This window comes from Theobroma umbraticum, unplaced genomic scaffold (assembly GCF_002168275.2).
Source record: "Theobroma umbraticum cultivar Fairchild unplaced genomic scaffold, ASM216827v3 scaffold_55.0, whole genome shotgun sequence".
Taxonomy (NCBI): domain Eukaryota; kingdom Viridiplantae; phylum Streptophyta; class Magnoliopsida; order Malvales; family Malvaceae; genus Theobroma; species Theobroma umbraticum.
Window position 1 is genome coordinate 1,584,891 of NW_018397270.1, and position 17,556 is coordinate 1,602,446.

General features: G+C 32.9%; 2 protein-coding genes across 2 annotated transcripts; both read right to left on the reverse strand.

Annotated features, from left to right (window-relative positions):
* Window positions 1-532: 532 nt before the first annotated feature.
* LOC110426395 (lectin-like protein) lies at window positions 533-1,195 on the reverse strand. Its single transcript, XM_021441609.1, has 3 exons — window positions 1,142-1,195; window positions 830-1,051; window positions 533-745 (listed from the first exon to the last, which is right to left on the reverse strand). Exons 1-3 carry the CDS (start codon window positions 1,193-1,195, stop codon window positions 533-535), a joined length of 489 nt encoding a protein of 162 aa, XP_021297284.1.
* Window positions 1,196-1,412: 217 nt separating this feature from the next.
* On the reverse strand, window positions 1,413-9,528 carry LOC110426380 (RNA-binding KH domain-containing protein). Its single transcript, XM_021441598.2, has 7 exons — window positions 8,579-9,528; window positions 6,322-6,687; window positions 5,381-5,635; window positions 3,402-3,791; window positions 3,139-3,215; window positions 1,779-1,890; window positions 1,413-1,700 (listed from the first exon to the last, which is right to left on the reverse strand). The coding sequence occupies exons 1-7, from the start codon at window positions 9,161-9,163 to the stop codon at window positions 1,557-1,559; spliced, it is 1,929 nt and encodes a 642-aa protein (XP_021297273.1). The 5' UTR covers window positions 9,164-9,528; the 3' UTR covers window positions 1,413-1,556.
* Between the last annotated feature and the right edge of the window lie 8,028 nt (window positions 9,529-17,556).

The window sequence follows — 17,556 nt, forward strand, 5'->3', positions numbered from 1 at the left end:
TCTGAGCTTTGAAATTTCTGAATGATTCGAGCAACCCTATTTTGGCCACATCCTTTTAATATTCTCGATAGCTCTGTCCAGTTAACAGGCTCGGAGATGTCTAAGAGTGGTATTTTGACTGTTGATTCCATCCTTTTAGTATGAACCTTTGGATATAACAGCTGTAGTATTAGCACTTGGATTGGTTAATATATAGGTTGAAATTAAAAGGATTATTTATCAGAAGATTTGCAGGCACCTTGCTCTATGCTCTGAAAGTCTTGCAGGAACTGAGCGTCTAGGAAGGAAGTTGTCTCACCGGTTTAAACCAACCCAAGTTGATCTCATATCTTGTAATCTTTCATGGTAGCTTGCCACATTTTGTAGACTAATGTTTGTTCCTTTTTTGTTCTTAAAATGAAAAATAAAAAACCCACTCAAAGCATTACACTGGCATAATTACAGGCAAATCTAAAATTTCAATCTACATATTAAAGACGAAAATAATATCACAAGAAGAGTTTGTTCACAAAATAGAAATGATGACAAAGATTTAAGATAGTCCACGCAGGAGGGGCATTCTATTGTGGAGAAACTTGAAGCCAACGTACATTTCTTGAAGCAGAACATGAGAGAGATGAGGAGCAACATTGATCAGTGGTTTTCGGGGCTTTTCCTTGCTTGCAGGAGCCATTGTCACGCTAAGCCGAGACTTGATATAATCATTCCATACTCTCTGCTTTGCTCCATTATTCATTCTCAACCCCTGGAAACACCTCTTGTACATTTAAGTCTTGTTGAGCGTTTTCTCTCTACTTCTATCAGTCCAATGTCAGTCTCTCTCAGATACCAGAGAAGTGACAGAATTCATGTCAACGGCTACATCATTGTCGTTGTTGATATCATCATTGAATTCATCAAATTCAATACCAAAAGCATGGTTGTTGAGATTTCCATCCTTGCTTCGATTCAAGAAGCCAAGATATTGAATGCCTGTACAAGTTACAAAGATGAAGTCTAGGCCGTGCGCGGGCAGATTATTTTTGTCTGGGGAGATGGACAAAGAAACGGGCTGTAAAAGGTAGAAGATACGAGTTGAAAAGACATTGGGGGTATCTTTCACACGCAGGGTAGACTGCTCTTCCTATGGAGAAAAGAACACCTGATTCCAAGGTTGCAGAGCCATAGAGGGAGAGGTGTGAAGGGTTAAAGCCATTGAAACTGCGATTGAAGATTGAAAGGAGCATATGGCCAGAATTAGCAACAGTAGTTTGGAAATGTACATAATCATTATATAAGCAAGGTTTGCAGATAAGCAAATTCCGACCTCCAAGCAGATCCTGCTAGGGGCCTGTTCAAAACCAAAATTTAGAATTTTCCACTCAGTCAATAATTGATCTTTATCACTGAAACTTACATCTCGAGAAACCTAATTTTAACCCTCAATGCAAAAAAAATGTTTCTCCCATTTCATTTATGAATGGACAAGCAACCTCTAGCAAAGAAACCTATCCCAAAAAGGAAACAAGAAAACAGATACCCTTGAAGAGACATTTACAACATACGAGAACAGATAGTCAAGCTGCTGTTTGTCCACAGAGAATAAAGGCTTGAATAAGGCTCTGTGCAGTGCGCAATTGATCTGATGTTCCAGAGACTACCACTAAACCCTCAGCAGCCCCAGGTTTTGGGTCATGAATAACCAAATTTGCCCCAGAGATCTAAGACAAGGTAAACCAAGGTGAAAAGAAGCATTGCATGAGAATTAGACAATTGCAATCTACATAATCACCACTCACCTGCCTGATGTGGCCCAGGTTACCATTACCCTCCCCATAAACATGGCACAAGTATATTTGAGGAATCACGATCTCAACCTTTGTGCTAGTCAAAACGGGTGCTTGATTTCCACTGCCCAAAACACAATTGCATAAGTGATAGGCCCATAAGTTACACGCTCAAGAAATGGACAAAATAAACTTCAATAGTTAACATTTTTTAACCATCCACCTTCTAAATCTAGTTAAGGTTTTCTCCCACAAATCCAAGACCAAAGATCTCTTTGCATTTTTTAAATACCATGATCCCAGAAGTAGCATATGTGAATTTGAAAAATTATTTGATGCATAATGCACTATGTACATGAAGAACTAAGCAAATGCAGGAAAATGTCACTTCTTCAATCTTGTCTCAATGTTGTTCTTCCAATCAAATCTTAGAATAGGGTCAAGGTGAAACTATAGTTGTTTATGACAAGTCGAGAAATACATTGAAGAATTAGAAATTGAGAAATAGGAGATATCAGCTGATGAATCAGTTACACATAATTAGTCACTTGTAGAACACGAAATACAGCAACCAACTTCTGTTAAGTAAGAATTCAGGTTGTGTAAATTGATGGACATCAGCTGTCTGAAGATACAAAGCGCAATTCATGGACATCCAAGTAAATGAGGAGTTCGACATTGTGCTACATAACTTTCCATTGACTTAATTACTAATGTTTTTATGGATGATATGATAAAAATAAAAAAATAAAAAAATAAAAAGAAAGAAAAGCTGACAATGTTGCTGCTACAAAGGAGAAATGTTGCTGGAAGAGTTGTTCGAAAACTTCACTAGAAGTTTTTGCTGCTTCAACACTTATGATTCGAAGTTGACTTTTCTCCAATATGGGTAACAGATACAGGAGAGAAACATATCATAGAAAGATTAAAACTATATAGGTATTTATTTTCTTAGTTTATATGTCTATGGTTTTAATTGTACTTTTAGTGTTTAGGTAATAGGGCATGTAATATTATATTAGATATTTCATATTGGTGTGGGAGTTTAGTAAGTAGCCTAAGTCCTATACTATCTCTGGTTTTTATCTTTTGATGATGGAGATATTGAGACGTTGAGTATTGGATTTATATGTATTATCCCTACTTCCTTTCCCCTTGTTTCTTTATGATTTTCTCTCCCTATTTCTTCTATTTCTCCCCTAGGTTCCTCTGTTGCTTCCCTGCTTCTCCTTGATTTTCTCTATATCATCTGCTCCTCTCTTCCCATCCTTTGTCTAATTCACTTATTTAGAACTATAAACCCCAACATATCAAGTTGACAGAATGATATGAGCAAAAATTATAGTAATAATCTATGGAAGAAAGGTATCACCTTCCAGGAGGTCCATTTCTTGCAGCAAAGCCAGAACCAACATCAGAGATTCCCCTAGGGTTCCCAGAGCTAGCAGCCTGAAAAAACATCCAACAAGGAAATGATGACGACAATTACATTATAGTAATGTAGATATTAAAGGAAAAAGGATAAAGTAAATATATCATGGCTATGAAAGAGACATCATCAAGTAGGTTAGTCCCTAGAACCAATTCCATAAAAGTTTTGAACAGAACAATACATTCAAAAGCCACACCACCAACCTGAGGAGTCCATGATCCTGGAGATGATGGCCTGTCAAACATGGGACCATGTCCAGGTCTCTCACCACCATAGGGATATGGGACTCTGTCTAAGTTAGATGGACCCACATGATCCATGCCATGCGAAAATGGTGGTTGGTGATCAAGTGGTTGGGAAGGAACAACAGAACGGTCAATGCCATGAAACGATTCACCTGGAGAAGGATAGGGACCTGGAGAGGCAGGGTTATGTCTTGGCCTGAATGATGGAGGTGGCATTTCTGGAAAAGGAGGTAAGTAGGGAGGGGGATTAATGCCTGGAAATGGAGGTTTCATTGGGAATATAGACTCCCGAAGCCTGCCCGTAATATGAAACAATGCATCCTGCACTGATTGCAAACTACCGATAACCTGCCAAAAAGCACCAAACTTTAAATATTCATTGAGAGCCTCCTAAAATATCTAAAAGAAAACGCAGCTCTCCAAAAGTTAGTAAAGAGGAATCAACAATAGGAATGCATTGATAAAAAGTGACACATCTAGATTCTAGAACTAAACTCAAAACAGACTTCACAACTCAATTCGATTTTTTTTTTTAAGCAAAATGGTATGTAGCATCCAACAAAAACCACAAAAGAAGGTTTTTATTCGTATCCATTTTTTGGGAGAGGGGGACGTGGGGGTTGGGGGAGAGGGAATGACAGGATATCTCGCAAATTTTTGAGTTCCAACCCATTTTCATTTTGAAATGCTGACAGTAAAGATCATCAAACAGCTGAAATTCACTTGGTATAGGATCTGTTACATAAAGGGTGCAGTGCATGGCTAATAATTACTGAGAAAATATCTCTCACAACATTGTTGACTCAACAATAGTCAAAAGGAAGAAATATTAAAAAAAGGAAAAAGAATAGTCCAAAGGAAAAGGAAGCATTTGCTAAAAAGGAAAAAGAATAATCAATGCAAACCCGTAAACTAGCATTGCAAGAACCATGTGATACTAGAGATTTATATAAAACATCAAACAGAGAACATAAAACTTAAGAAAGTACAGTGTGAAAGATAAGTGTAATAGGCTAGTGCAAAAGCAATAATGAAATTCATCTTCTTTGTGCAAATGGGTTAAGTAGGGAACAGCAGAATAAAATTGTAAATCGTTTAACAAATTTATGACAAGATACATCCGAAAGCTTTCAAAAGGTTAAATGCAAATTCAGAAATTTGTTCCTTTCCTGCCAAAGAATGATAATATCTGAACTCCCCGAAAGTCACCCCATGGAGTTGTATCTTTCACCACAATCACTCAAATTATATTCTTTGGTCACAAGCTCATACAGTCATACCATATGCATATATTAACACACTTAGGAGCTGACCCCCAGTTTGCATGTGGTCCCATTCCAGAGAAGAACCTTGCACTTAATCCATAAAGACTCTTCAACCAGTCAGTATGAAGCCAGTTGAGTTTCAAATGAATTTGCATCATGATAAAAGTTATCCTGTGATGATAAGAAATTGAACCCTGAGCAAGAGAGCGTACTAGTATTTTCAGTAACTAAATTCTTGTTGTCTTTGTAGTTCGTAGTAAAACAAGGTTCAACATGGATGCAGGAAGGATAATTAATCCACTTGAAATGTTACACATCTTCCACAATGAACCTATGCAGCTCTAGTTCCTTATAAGTATTGAAGCACAATGTTCATATATTTGCCATTGCCTTACATGTTTGCAAGGCTGCTGTCGACCAGGTTAAAAGCTACCTGCTCTCAAATAAAGAGTATGTGACATGGAAAGAGTCTTTTTCTTGCCAAAACATGAAGAAAATTTAAAAAAGCTACAAGTCTAGATCAGTTTCAATTTCTCAACAGTACCAGCAACTCAGTGAAGTTAAAAGCTTCGGTAGGGTAAACAAGCTGTCTGAGGAAAAAGAAAACATCATTAATGTTAATCAAATAACAGCTAGTAGAACAGAAAATTAATGTCTATGATTGTCAATTACCTGCACAACTTCATCATTCTGAGATCCAACACACTTTGTGAGTTGTTCTTTTGAAAATACCCTTATACTAGCACCAGTAGCTCTTCTCATTTCGGTCACAATGTGACCTCCTTTACCCAACAAACAACCAATCTGTTGGGAATGTACGAGAAGACGAGCAACAATTGCAGCACCAGGTTCAAATCCAATCTCGGCAATTCTAGAATGCACTCGAATAACAGCATCCTGTGCTGGAGAATATCTTTGCTCTGCATGCTGCAACAGGCAAAGACAGAATTTTGAGAAAACAGAAAACAAATACTTTCCATAAATCCATGTAAGATATGCATAGGTTATTGCTCCATTCATACGTCAACAAAGACTTCTCTTTTGACAAAGTTGCATAGCACGTAATGCATTTTTCTTCAGGTGCTAGGGTCCAACAATAAAGATAGGCCATGATCCAAGAATAAATCCACTTAACACATTCAAGGCTTGATAAAAGTAGAAGTCTGTCATTCAATTGAAATCACATCCCCTAGTCCCATATCCAGTACACATGATCCAGAACCCAACAATATGCCATAAGATCAAGGACTATCTGAAAAGTAGGTTCAACACAAATGGGTGACAATTAAAGGTCCAATAAAGCAAGTAATAAGAATGCCCCATTATGATGAGAAGAAATCTGCAGGAATTCAAATTAAAAATTCGATGAACACCGCACATATAAAGTTAGTGATCCTTGTAGAACTTCTTATTGTCTTGAAGAAAAGGCCATCATTCATCAGATTTATGATTTCAACATATGTGATACTATCTACAAATCAAGCAAAATGTTCCAGATTTTGTGTGCAAACATCCAAACGCAAAAAGTTTCCCAATTACCAATATACAAGAATATTGCAGCTCTCCAGACAATAATAAAGGAGAATTATTCAAAGACAGTTAAGTTTGCATGCCTCTCTTGCAGATATCACCACAATCCGCTCTTCTGAATCATGAGCAGTATCAGCAATCTTGATTGACGCACCAGTTTCACACTGCAGTGCCCGTATTACAGAGCCACCTTTCCCTATCAAACTACCAACCTTGTCAACTTGGCATAACAACTTAAATACAACTTCCTCTTCTAATCCTACTCTGTTATGGACTACAGCATTCTCATGCCCTGGATTAGAAGGATAACCCCTTGAATGATAATCTGCAGCATGAAGACCAGATGTATAACCCCATGGAGGATATGGGTCCACCTGGGAATGCATTTCTTGAAGACAACTCGAAATAGAAAAGAGTGCTTTCTTTACAGCTAAGAAGTTTCCTGTTATCTGCAGAAAGGCCCACAATATCGAATCCATTAAGAATATAAACAGAGAAAAAAATACAAAAGATTGAGCATTATACAGATTATAAAAAGTTGGCTAATGAATAACTATGAAATTTACATATACAAAAGATTTCAATATCCTTAATGAATGAGATTTTGATTGATTAGAAGTTGCTTTAACTCAATCTTTGGTAGTTTCCTAGTTTTCATCTCAAGTCTCTGCAGGAAGACAAATGTAACATTGCTAGAACTCCGTAATAAGTGAATTAGTAAGTCAGAGAAGAAAATCCTCCGTAATAAGTTTTGTGATTCACCCAGAGAGAAAGAGAGAGAGCAACTTTATGTGACTTTCCGCTATTATGCTTTCTTTGATATTGTATGAAGAAACATTAACCTTAGGTGTGAAGCTTTTAGCTCTAAGTGTGATGATTAAGGAAAACCTATATCTCTTGCTTTCTTTTTTATTCTTTTATCCAGCATCACTTCAAATTAAAAATCAATCCTGAACCATTCCCTTTAATACCCTACAATTGTCATTCATCAAACCAACCAAGTGCACATTGGTATTCTTCTCAATCCTGTATGAGTACCAACCCTTCATTTCTACTTCCACTCTTAATCCAACAAGAAACCCTGATTCCTCTCAAAGTTTCCCGTCCTTTTAACATCAATTAACCCACCTAATTAGGCTGCTGTTCCACACTTGGTATTAAATTTTGTTAGTTTGAACTTTGAAGCCAACCCCTCTAGCTATCCTATCCCAACCTCAATGTATCTAAATTTCGGGAAATGCAATGTGTTTGTCAATGCTATTATTGAAATTTTTCATACATTGTATTGAAAAGAGACCAAGCTGGTGTATCCATGCATAAAGTACACGATACTTGGCATATGGTAAATGTAAAAATTCTTTACTTGGGCTTGCAAAACATCCTAGTTTTCTGGTCATTTTTCTTTTCCAAAAATCTTAAAACTAGACCCAAAAAAAGATATATGCAGATTACAAATTTTGGGAATCATGAGGTCTAAAACTCTTGCTCTTCATTGAATAACTTAATTGCCAATACAAAAATCTCAGGAAAACCCTGTTATCAAACCAAACCTCAAAGGCAGCTATCATCAATCGTAACTTACGCATGCAGCTTCTTGTTATAAAGACAGTAGGCATCTTAGACAACTGCCAGTACTATTACAAAATAGAGAACCCTTTAAAAGTTTTTTCTATTTTTATAAAAAAAAAAAAAAAGGCAAGGGAAAAAAATGGTACATTAGCTACCAGGTGAATTTTCTCCTTTCTTTTTGAAGCTTATGTTATTAGTTTCAATTTTACATAAACTCCTCTATACCAGTAAAATTCTTCTAAAATCATAAATTTGCAGCCACCTAGAAATTGGATTGATTGTAGCTCTATCATATCTATTCTTTAATAATTCTCTAAGAGCAGCTACTTATGCTACAGAAATCCTCTCCAATGCCCAACTTTTTTTAATATAATCATATTTAGTTTAAGTTCAATAGCCTCAGCTGGCATCGTGATTCGAGCTTTGTTTGATTGCTGTCATTGAATTAGGCCACAAAACAAGGTAAATTTGCAAGAAAAAAAAAATCCCGGTGAGTTTGCTCTCATTAGCAAATGAGAATAGGAACTTGCTTTTGCAATTAGAGTGAGATTAATCTGAATACCTATTTTGCGCGGCAATTGCACTGCCAAAATCTAATAACCGAAGTAAAAATTCTTTTATGCATTTTTTGTGTGCATCATCATTACATAAATAACTAGTACTACAGTATATTATAGGTCTAAATAATTATAACTAGATAAAATAAATAAATAAATAAAAGTGAAATTTAACAAATAGTATTTGCCAGGAAGAAGAGAGAAACGATTATACCTGAAGCAACTCATCCCCTGGAGCAGCAAATGGTGGAACCTGATCCCTAGTCAACACCCTGATTTGAGTCCCATTTTCTTGCCCAATCTTCTCCAAAACCCTACCCCCTCTCCCCAATAAACACCCAGCTTGATTAAACCCCAGCAACATTCTACAACAAACCACCAAGTTTTCGCTTTCTTTTTCTTTTTCTTTATCTTTGTCATCAGCCGCATCCCCTTTGACTATTCTCTCGAAAACCCTAACCACAGCCTTCTGTAAGGGCGACCACGACGACGTCGTTTCCTCTTCCCCAGCACCTCCTCCTCCACCCGAAGAAGAATTGCAGCCATCGTCGCTAGAATCCTGCTTTGGCTCTGCATTGGCGTTGGGGTTATCAGCGTTGCTGGTAATCAAAGTTCTGCTATCGGCGACGATTTGGATGATGCGTTCGTCGAAAGGGTCGTCGAGGATACGGATTTTGGTGGAAGTTAGAGACTGGAGTTGGCGAATGACGGAGCCGCCTTTGCCAATGAGGGCGCCGGTTTTTGCGGAAGGGCAGAGCAGTCGTATTTGGATGGTTTCTGGCGGTGGCCGTTTCTCCATGGAAGATATCAGAGAGACGGATACACTACTCGGAGTCCAGTCCACGGCAACTGACAAAAAGCGGTTGCTGGCATTTGTTAAGTTTAATATTAGTGCTTTTTTATTTTATTTTTCTTTTGGATGCGCTTCAAATTTTTTTTATTATAATTTTATGAACATTTTTGAAATCAAACAGGTTGGCTCTGGGAATAACTTGATCAATTGCTCAATTAAATCGATTTGATTGAATAGACAAAATTTGATTTTGAGGAATCCTAAATGAGAGGTGACTTGACTTGAAGGCAAAGCCTAAGGTAACGAATGGGGGTTCTAGCAAATGGGCTTTTCGAAATCTTGTCTCAGGATAGGGATTGTGTTAGATGAACCGCGGGAAATAGTAACCTAAATGCATCAAATCAATCTATTGTTTTAGTAACAATAATTAAAGTGGTTATTATATTTGTTTAAACAGATATCCAAAATGGCAAATGCTTGCTACGCGGAAATTAAAGAAAAAAAAAACTTATTAAGAGAAAAAAAAGACATAATTTGAAAATTTCTAGTAAATATAATATAATCAGTTTAACTCAATTCTTGGTAATACTTGGTGCAATCTCTAATATTACTTGGCTCAATCTTTAATATATTCTCTATAGTTAATTGTAGTTATTCTTATGAAATATAATTTGAATGAACAATTATAAGAAAAAGTATTTAGAGAAAATAAAAAAATCTTATTCAATTGTATATTTACAAATAAACTCTTTAAATTCTAATTTTAATCCAATTCAATCTACATCGAAATTTAAATATACATAATCAAATATAAGAATTCAAATCAGATTATACTTCTTATGCCTAACTTGTTGTACTATTTGACTTGATATCAACTTCTTGGATTATAACACAACAGTCATTCACGTATATATCTATAACACTCCCCTTCAATGTCCATTGTATTAAGAGTATTAAAACTTAACTAGGAAAAAACTTCAGAAAAAAAAAGGTTAAGTGAAAGAAAAAGAGTACATAATTTTTTTCAATAATACGCTTTTAAAATATTACCTCATTAGAAATCTTATCACAAAAAAAAACTAGTAGGAAAAGCCTTGATGAAAGAAAAAAGTACGGTGAAACTCCTCCTATGACTGTATTATCTAAGATCTTTAAAACGATGCATTCTAATTTTTTCTACCAACTTTTCACATGTTACAACAGAAAAGACTTTAGTGAATAAATCTGCTATAATGTCACTAGAACGAATTTGTTGAACACTAATATCACCATTTTCTTGAAGATCATGAGTGAAGAAAAACTTTAACAAAATATGTTTTGTTTTATCGTTTTTAATATATACTTCCTTTAACTAGAGTATGCAAACGATATTATCTTCATATAATATTGTTGGATTTTTTTCTTAGTTGACAAGCCACATGTTTTTCGAATATATTGAGTTATAGATCTTAACCAGACACATTAATGACTTGCTTCAAGAATTGTTAAAATTTTTACATGGTTAAAAAAAATAGCAACTATAGTTTGTTTTACAGAATACTATGAAATAATCGTATCTCCATATGTGAATAAGTAACTTACCAAGAATTAAACTTTGTACGGATCAAATAAATATTCTACATCTGCATAATAAATTAAATTTAATTTTTGATACATTTGAGTAATATGAGCTCCTGTTCATTATTTTTCAAAGATACCAAAATATATGTTTAATTCCATTCCAATATCTTTCAGTCGAAAAAGAACTATATCTTTCTAATAAATTTACAATAAATGATATATCATGTTGTATATTGCTAGTAACATACATTAGTGTTATAATTGTGCTAAAATGTGATACTTCAAGACCAAAAAGTTCTCCATCATCCTCATATGGTCGAAAATAGGTTTTTTTTTTCATATCTAGTGACCTGACAACCATTGGTGAACTTAATTGATGTACTTTGTTCATATAAAATCATTTTGGCACTTTTGCTATATAATTTGATTGATTGACAAAAATTTCATTTATCAAGAGCTCAATCTTAAGAGCCAAATAAAACTTTATTTTTCTAAGATCTTTCATTTCAAATTCTTTCTTTAAGTAATCAACAATTTTTGATAACTTTTCAAAAGTGCTAATAATATTCAAGTCATCAACATAAACAATAATTATGACAAATTCAAATCCGAACACATAGGCAAATAATATCATTTTTATAGCCTTATTTTAACAAATATTTACTAAGGTAATTATACCATATGCGTTCGAATTACTTTAATCTATATACATATTTATTTAATTTGATTGAATAAATTTTTCAAGAATTGTGTACGTACTTCAAGCAACTTAAATCTTTCGAAGATTTTCATATAGATATCAAAATCAAGTGAGTCATATAAATAGGCTATAGCTACATTCATTAAATACATTTCAATTTTCTCATTTATTGTCAGACTAATTATATATAGGAATGTAATTGCATCCACCCTAAGAAAATGTCTATTTGTAATTAATACTAGGTCTTTGGGTAAAACCTTGTGCGACAAGTTATGCTTTATATCTCACAATCTCATTTTTCTCTTTTCATTGTTGCATAAAAACTAGCTAGTATTACACCATTTGTTGCATGGACTACAGGTCTAAAATTTCACATTTTGCAAATGAAGTCAACTCCATCTTAATTGTGTCTTTTCACATTAACCAATCATTTCTATATCTATATTCTTCAATATATGTAGGTTCAAAATTTTTTTTTCTCATAATATTGAGCACTATATTATATGCAAAACTATCATTGACATTTATTTCATTCTAAATCCATTTTTTCTCCCGTCACAACATAATTTTTTGAAATCTCTTCATTTTCAATGATTTCAAGTATTTGAATTTGTTTTAAAATTTTATCAATTATGTTAGAGGTCTCTTTTAGAAGTTTTTGTTTCCTCTATCTAACAATCTTGAATATTTGCTCTCTTTCTTTTTCAAGGATTTTATCTTTGAAACTAATTAGTTTCTCATGCTTTTGGTGTGCCTTGTCCTACAAGGACATTAATTTTTGTCATTATAAAAAAGGGACATCAATTTTAACAGGAGCTTTTACAACTGACATATAAGATTTAGTTATTCTTTTTAGGTCAATAAATACGTCTAGAAATTGATAAGCTATATTTTACAAATGAATTATCTTCTAAACTTCAAGTTAACATTGATTTGTGTGAAGAACATTGTTTTGTGTAAAGATCAAAACTAAATAATGATAATGCATTTCAAGAAATATCATTTCAAGAAATGATAATGATAATGATAATGATAATGTTAGAAAAATTGTTTCATCAAAATGACAATCGAGAAACTTGCCATGAATAAATCTCTAGTTAATGATTCTAAATATTTAATTATAGATGGAGATTCATATGCAACATATATTTCAACCTTTTTTGAAGATCCATCTTTGTGCATTATGGTGGAGCAAATAGGACATATACCGCACATCTAAACATTCTTAAATTGAAAATATTTGGTTCCTAACCATATACTAATTGTATAGGGGAGAATTTATGATAACTCATTGGCTCGATTCATACAAATGTTGTTGCATGCAAAATTGCATGCCCCCAAGCAAAAATTAGAGTTTAGTTTTCGTAAGCAATGGCATTGTAATAAGTTGAAAGTGTTACCAATTGTATAAGGGAGAATTTATGATAACCCATTGGTTTTATTCATACAAGTGTTGTTGCATGCAAAATTGCATACCGCCAACCAAAAATGGAGAGTTTAACTTTCGTAAATAATGGCCTTGCAATCATTTGGAAGTGCTTAATAAATGATTCTACTAGACCATTTTTTTGTACAAACATGAGCAACAAACTATTTAACAGTTATTCCAATAAATATGTAATATTCATTAAAGGCCTTTAAATGTAAATTCACCAGTATTGTCAAGAAAAATAGTCTTGATTGTATAATTAGGAAAATGTTCTTACAAACAAATGATTTGGATAAGTAATCTTGCAAATACCAAATTGCAAGTTGATAATAAACACATATATGATCATCTAGTCAATGCATCGATTAAAACAATAAAATATATAAATGGTTTAAGTGGTTAATGTATGAATCCACATATATCATTCTGAATACGTTTCAAAAATGTAAGAGATTCAGTCCTAACTTTAGCTAATTATAACCTTAATAAGCACGCATTTGATCATCTTATCTATGCATCGATTAAAATAATAAAATATCTAAAATATCCACATGGTAGATGTATGGATCCAACTATATTACCCTAAATACGTTTCAAAAATGTAAGAGATTCAGTCCCAACTTTAGTTGATGATAACTTTATAATTAATTTACCTTAAGAACAAGCAACACATGAGAATTCATCATATTGAAAAATCTTCTAGTTTTCAATGGATGACCTTATGGATTTTTAATAATTTTTTACATGATTATTAATCTAGAATGATCTAATTGATTGTGCCAAACATTAAAATCATTAGTAAACTTTCGATTTACTATAACATGAACTTCAATGATTCTAATATTTATGTAGTATAATCTAGAAAACAAAGTAGGTAATTTTTTCAACACAAACTTCTTACCCCGAATAATAGATGTAATATAGAGGTATTATGTGTCTTTTGCATTTATTGTCTTGATATGATATCTATTCGAACGAGTATCTTTAAAAGTTAATAAATCTTAGACTTAGTTGAAAATAATACATCTTCTATTATAAACTTTGTTCCTCGGGATAGTAAAATATTGGTTCTTTCGAAACCTTCAACTAATCTTGTAATACCAAATATTGTATTGACATTAGCTTCTTCCATTGTCAAGTGAAAAAAATATTTTTTATCTTTAAATGCACTATTTGTTAGACATATATTTACATCATTAATCTTGGATCCAACCATATAAATATCTAAATTTTTTTTTAATAATATAAGATACTTATATAGTAAGAAACTTGCAAGTTAACACAAGATAATATTATATATATAATTTACTAGTTAAGACACATAATAAAAACATATTATTTAAATAAAATAAGAACATATAAAAACATCTCCATGATAAAGTTATACTGAAACATATTAATAAATTATTTAAGAAATTTCATTTTAAGATATTTTAATCACCAATCACTTGATTAATTCCTTCTTTAAGGAAGACAAGAAAATCAACAGCATCCTAATGTGTTATATTAACCTAGCCATGGTTAAAATCATCTCGAATAAAATTTGTTTTAATATATATATATATATATTTAGCTTTCAATGATACTTAATAGAGTTCAACAAGATGTTTCGACACACAATATCTACGTGATCAATGGCTTTTCATACCATATCAATGACAGACATTTTCTATATTCTTTTTATTCTGTCCACTTTTATCTTTTTTTTATATCTCTTCACTATTCATGCACTCGTGGTAGGTTAAAAGTATTCATTCACTCCTTGTGGGTTAAAACTATTTATCCACTCTTCGTGAGTTAAAAGTATTTCTATTATTAGAATAGTGATTAATGTAATTTCATGCCACATCAATGACCTACATTTTCTATATTATTTTTATTCTATTCATTTTTATCTTTTTCTTATATCTCTTCACTATTTATTCACTTGTGATAGGTTAAAAGTATTCATCCACTCCTAGTGAGTTAAAAATATTTTTATTATTAGAACAGTGATTAGTGTAACCACTACAATTGTAATTATTATGCTCTTTCATGTCGATGACCATAATTATTAAATGATATCACATTTACTTCAAGGAATGGATGTGGTTTATATTTTTCATTAATAACTCGTTATTTTGCTCAACTACAAAAATGCATGAAATCCAAAACAAAATGTATTTTCAAATACCCATAGTATAAGTATTTTTCACTTGTTACAAAATAGATATCATACAAAGTCAATTTCATATGTTTAGTTCAAAATGTTTTATGTAAAATCTCATAGGTTTGAAAACATATTTATATATACTAAGTATAATCATATTTGAAATTTAAAGAAAAAAATCATGCATTGACCAAATTATATTCTAATATCAAAACAAAGAGATCATATTTATTTACATGTGCTTAATTCGAATTAATAAATCAAGGGATAAAATATGATACATATTACATGATAGAAATTCACATTCCAATTTAACAAATCAAAGAAGAAAATATGATACATACTATATAATAGCAATTCACTTTCAAGGGTCAAAATATAATATATACTACATTATTTTCTGAGAATAAAAACACCAAAGAGATATCAAGTCACTCACCATTGAAATCTTTTTGAAGTTTGAAAGAACTAAAACTTCGACTTCAAGATGATAATAAAAACTAAATGATATCAAAACTTGAGAGATTAGAGAATCTTACTGATAACGTGTTATGAAATATAACTTGAAAGAACAACTATTAAAGAAAGTATTTAGAGGGAGTAAGAAGATCTTATTCAAGTATGTATTTACAAAGAAAGTGTGGGGCCTATTTATAGGCTAATAACCCTTTAAATCCTAATCTTAATCCAATTCAATCTATATCTAAATCTAGATATACATAATCAAATCTAAGAGTTCGAATCAAATTACACTTATTGTGTCTAGCCTGTTGCACTCTTTGACTTGGTTTAAACTTCTTGGATAATAACGTAATGAACATTCACACATATGTTCATAACAGTTATCTGATTTAAGCTAACGTATTATTTTGCTTTAAGTGTTTTTTTACAAAATAAGAACAAGTACAGAACAACTATGTCGCATGAAGAGTAGGGTTCATAAGTTATTTTCACCTTTAAGATGTTCTATAGAACTTAGTTTGGTGCTCTAGTTATGGGGTCTTCCTCTTAACTTTTCCTTGAAGTACACAAGTTTTACATTTTCCCTCTTTCTTAAGAAAAATATATGACATATTGTTAAATGTCATTGAGCTCCATCACTCCTAAAAAGGTGTTCTTACTTGGTATATTTCAAAAGCTACTCCTAAAAAAATGTTCCTACTTGGTATTTATATATGAGCTTGGCAATTCATGAGAAAGATTAAAAATTTACCAAATTACTCTTTTTAAGTCTTTCTAAACTCTTCCCAAATACTTTTTCTCTACTCAACTCTGTCCATCTTATTATCTACCAAACTCCGCCATTACGTCTTCTCTATTTTTTCTGTAACTTGTATCAGTCACCTTTTACCATAAAGCACTTAACATTGCAAGGATTGCTATAGTTTTCCTCTTTTTTGCCTTTAGTGCATCTCACTTTCAGTGCATCTCAATTTCCTTATTGCAACAAGTTCTCTCTCCTTACTAGACGAACCTAATAAATTTTGATGACTACATTGAGGAAGAGTAATTGCATTAAGTGAAAGTCATTAGGAAACTTGCTTTACTAAAAGATATGGAAAGTTCTCTTGATAACCAAGAAATGCCCATTCCCACCTATGTTCAAGAGTTGCTACATTGAGACCTAATCGTTTGGTTGTTTCTTCAAACGCAAACAAGTCTGATGTTCTCATGTCAAACAATGCATTGAGTTTCTAGCTCACAATAGTGATGTTCACAAACATTAGGCCCTTGGTGTAGCCAAATTAGTGTTTCTTCATGATAACAACATCATGATCTAGCCTTTCTTCCACATCGTCCCAATCTTATTCAGAGATTGTAGCTAGCTTGGCTTTCTAGGGATAATCTTAGACCAGGTGTGGTCCATCACAAAATGAAGCACTTCAAGGTCTTTTTAACCTTGTCCTTCACTTTGTGGCCTCAGTCAATGCCTTGCGTCTTGGTCCCATTAGCACCACCACTCGATTAGTCTCATCCCTCACCCTCTAACGGCTTTTCCTTCTACTTGGCTTACAACGTCTTAACACGTTTTTGCTTGTGGTACTCAATAAGGGACTCTGTCATGATCATCATGATGGTCAGGTCCTAGACCATTCAACATTGCTGTCACATCCCAATTTTGGGATCATGACCAATGTAAGGGTCTAATGGGAAACCCTCACTCGATCCAAGCAAATTTTAAAAGTATAAATGAAAATCAAAAGCACCTTATAAAACCATGCGAAGCATCACCATGAATACATAAATATTGAATTTTAGAAATCTGTATGCATCATCTCATGCTTAGTATTCAGAAACAGAAATACTTTTCAAAATAGAAGTAAACCATCTAAATAGATAAAACAATGGGCCTTCTCATGGTGAAATCCAAATCATACAATACTTATTACAAAGTATCAATGGAGTACTAAATTCAAATAAAATAAACAAACAAAAAGGACAATGGAGTACAACTCAAAACAAAAATGGTTGACGTCTACTGGATACCTTTAAACCACCTACCACAAAAGAGAAGTAACTCCTTCTAAAGGATGATGAGTCAAATAATCTACTAATCTAAA

What these genes read in the sequence shown, in the direction of transcription:
- LOC110426380 (XM_021441598.2), bottom strand. Translation starts at nt 9,163, where the DNA reads ATGGAGAAACGGCCACCGCCAGAAACCATCCAAATACGACTGCTCTGC. An exon ending in TGGTGATATCTGCAAGAGAG is followed by an intron (nt 5,636 to 6,321) that starts GCATGCAAACTT and finishes TGCCTGTTGCAG; the next exon opens with CATGCAGAGCAAAGATATTC. An exon ending in CAGGATCATGGACTCCTCAG is followed by an intron (nt 3,216 to 3,401) that starts GTTGGTGGTGTG and finishes ATGTTTTTTCAG; the next exon opens with GCTGCTAGCTCTGGGAACCC.
- LOC110426395 (XM_021441609.1), bottom strand. Translation starts at nt 1,195, where the DNA reads ATGGCTTTAACCCTTCACACCTCTCCCTCTATGGCTCTGCAACCTTGG. An exon ending in CTCTGCAACCTTGGAATCAG is followed by an intron (nt 1,052 to 1,141) that starts GTGTTCTTTTCT and finishes TACCTTTTACAG; the next exon opens with CCCGTTTCTTTGTCCATCTC. An exon ending in TGAATTCTGTCACTTCTCTG is followed by an intron (nt 746 to 829) that starts GTATCTGAGAGA and finishes AGGTGTTTCCAG; the next exon opens with GGGTTGAGAATGAATAATGG.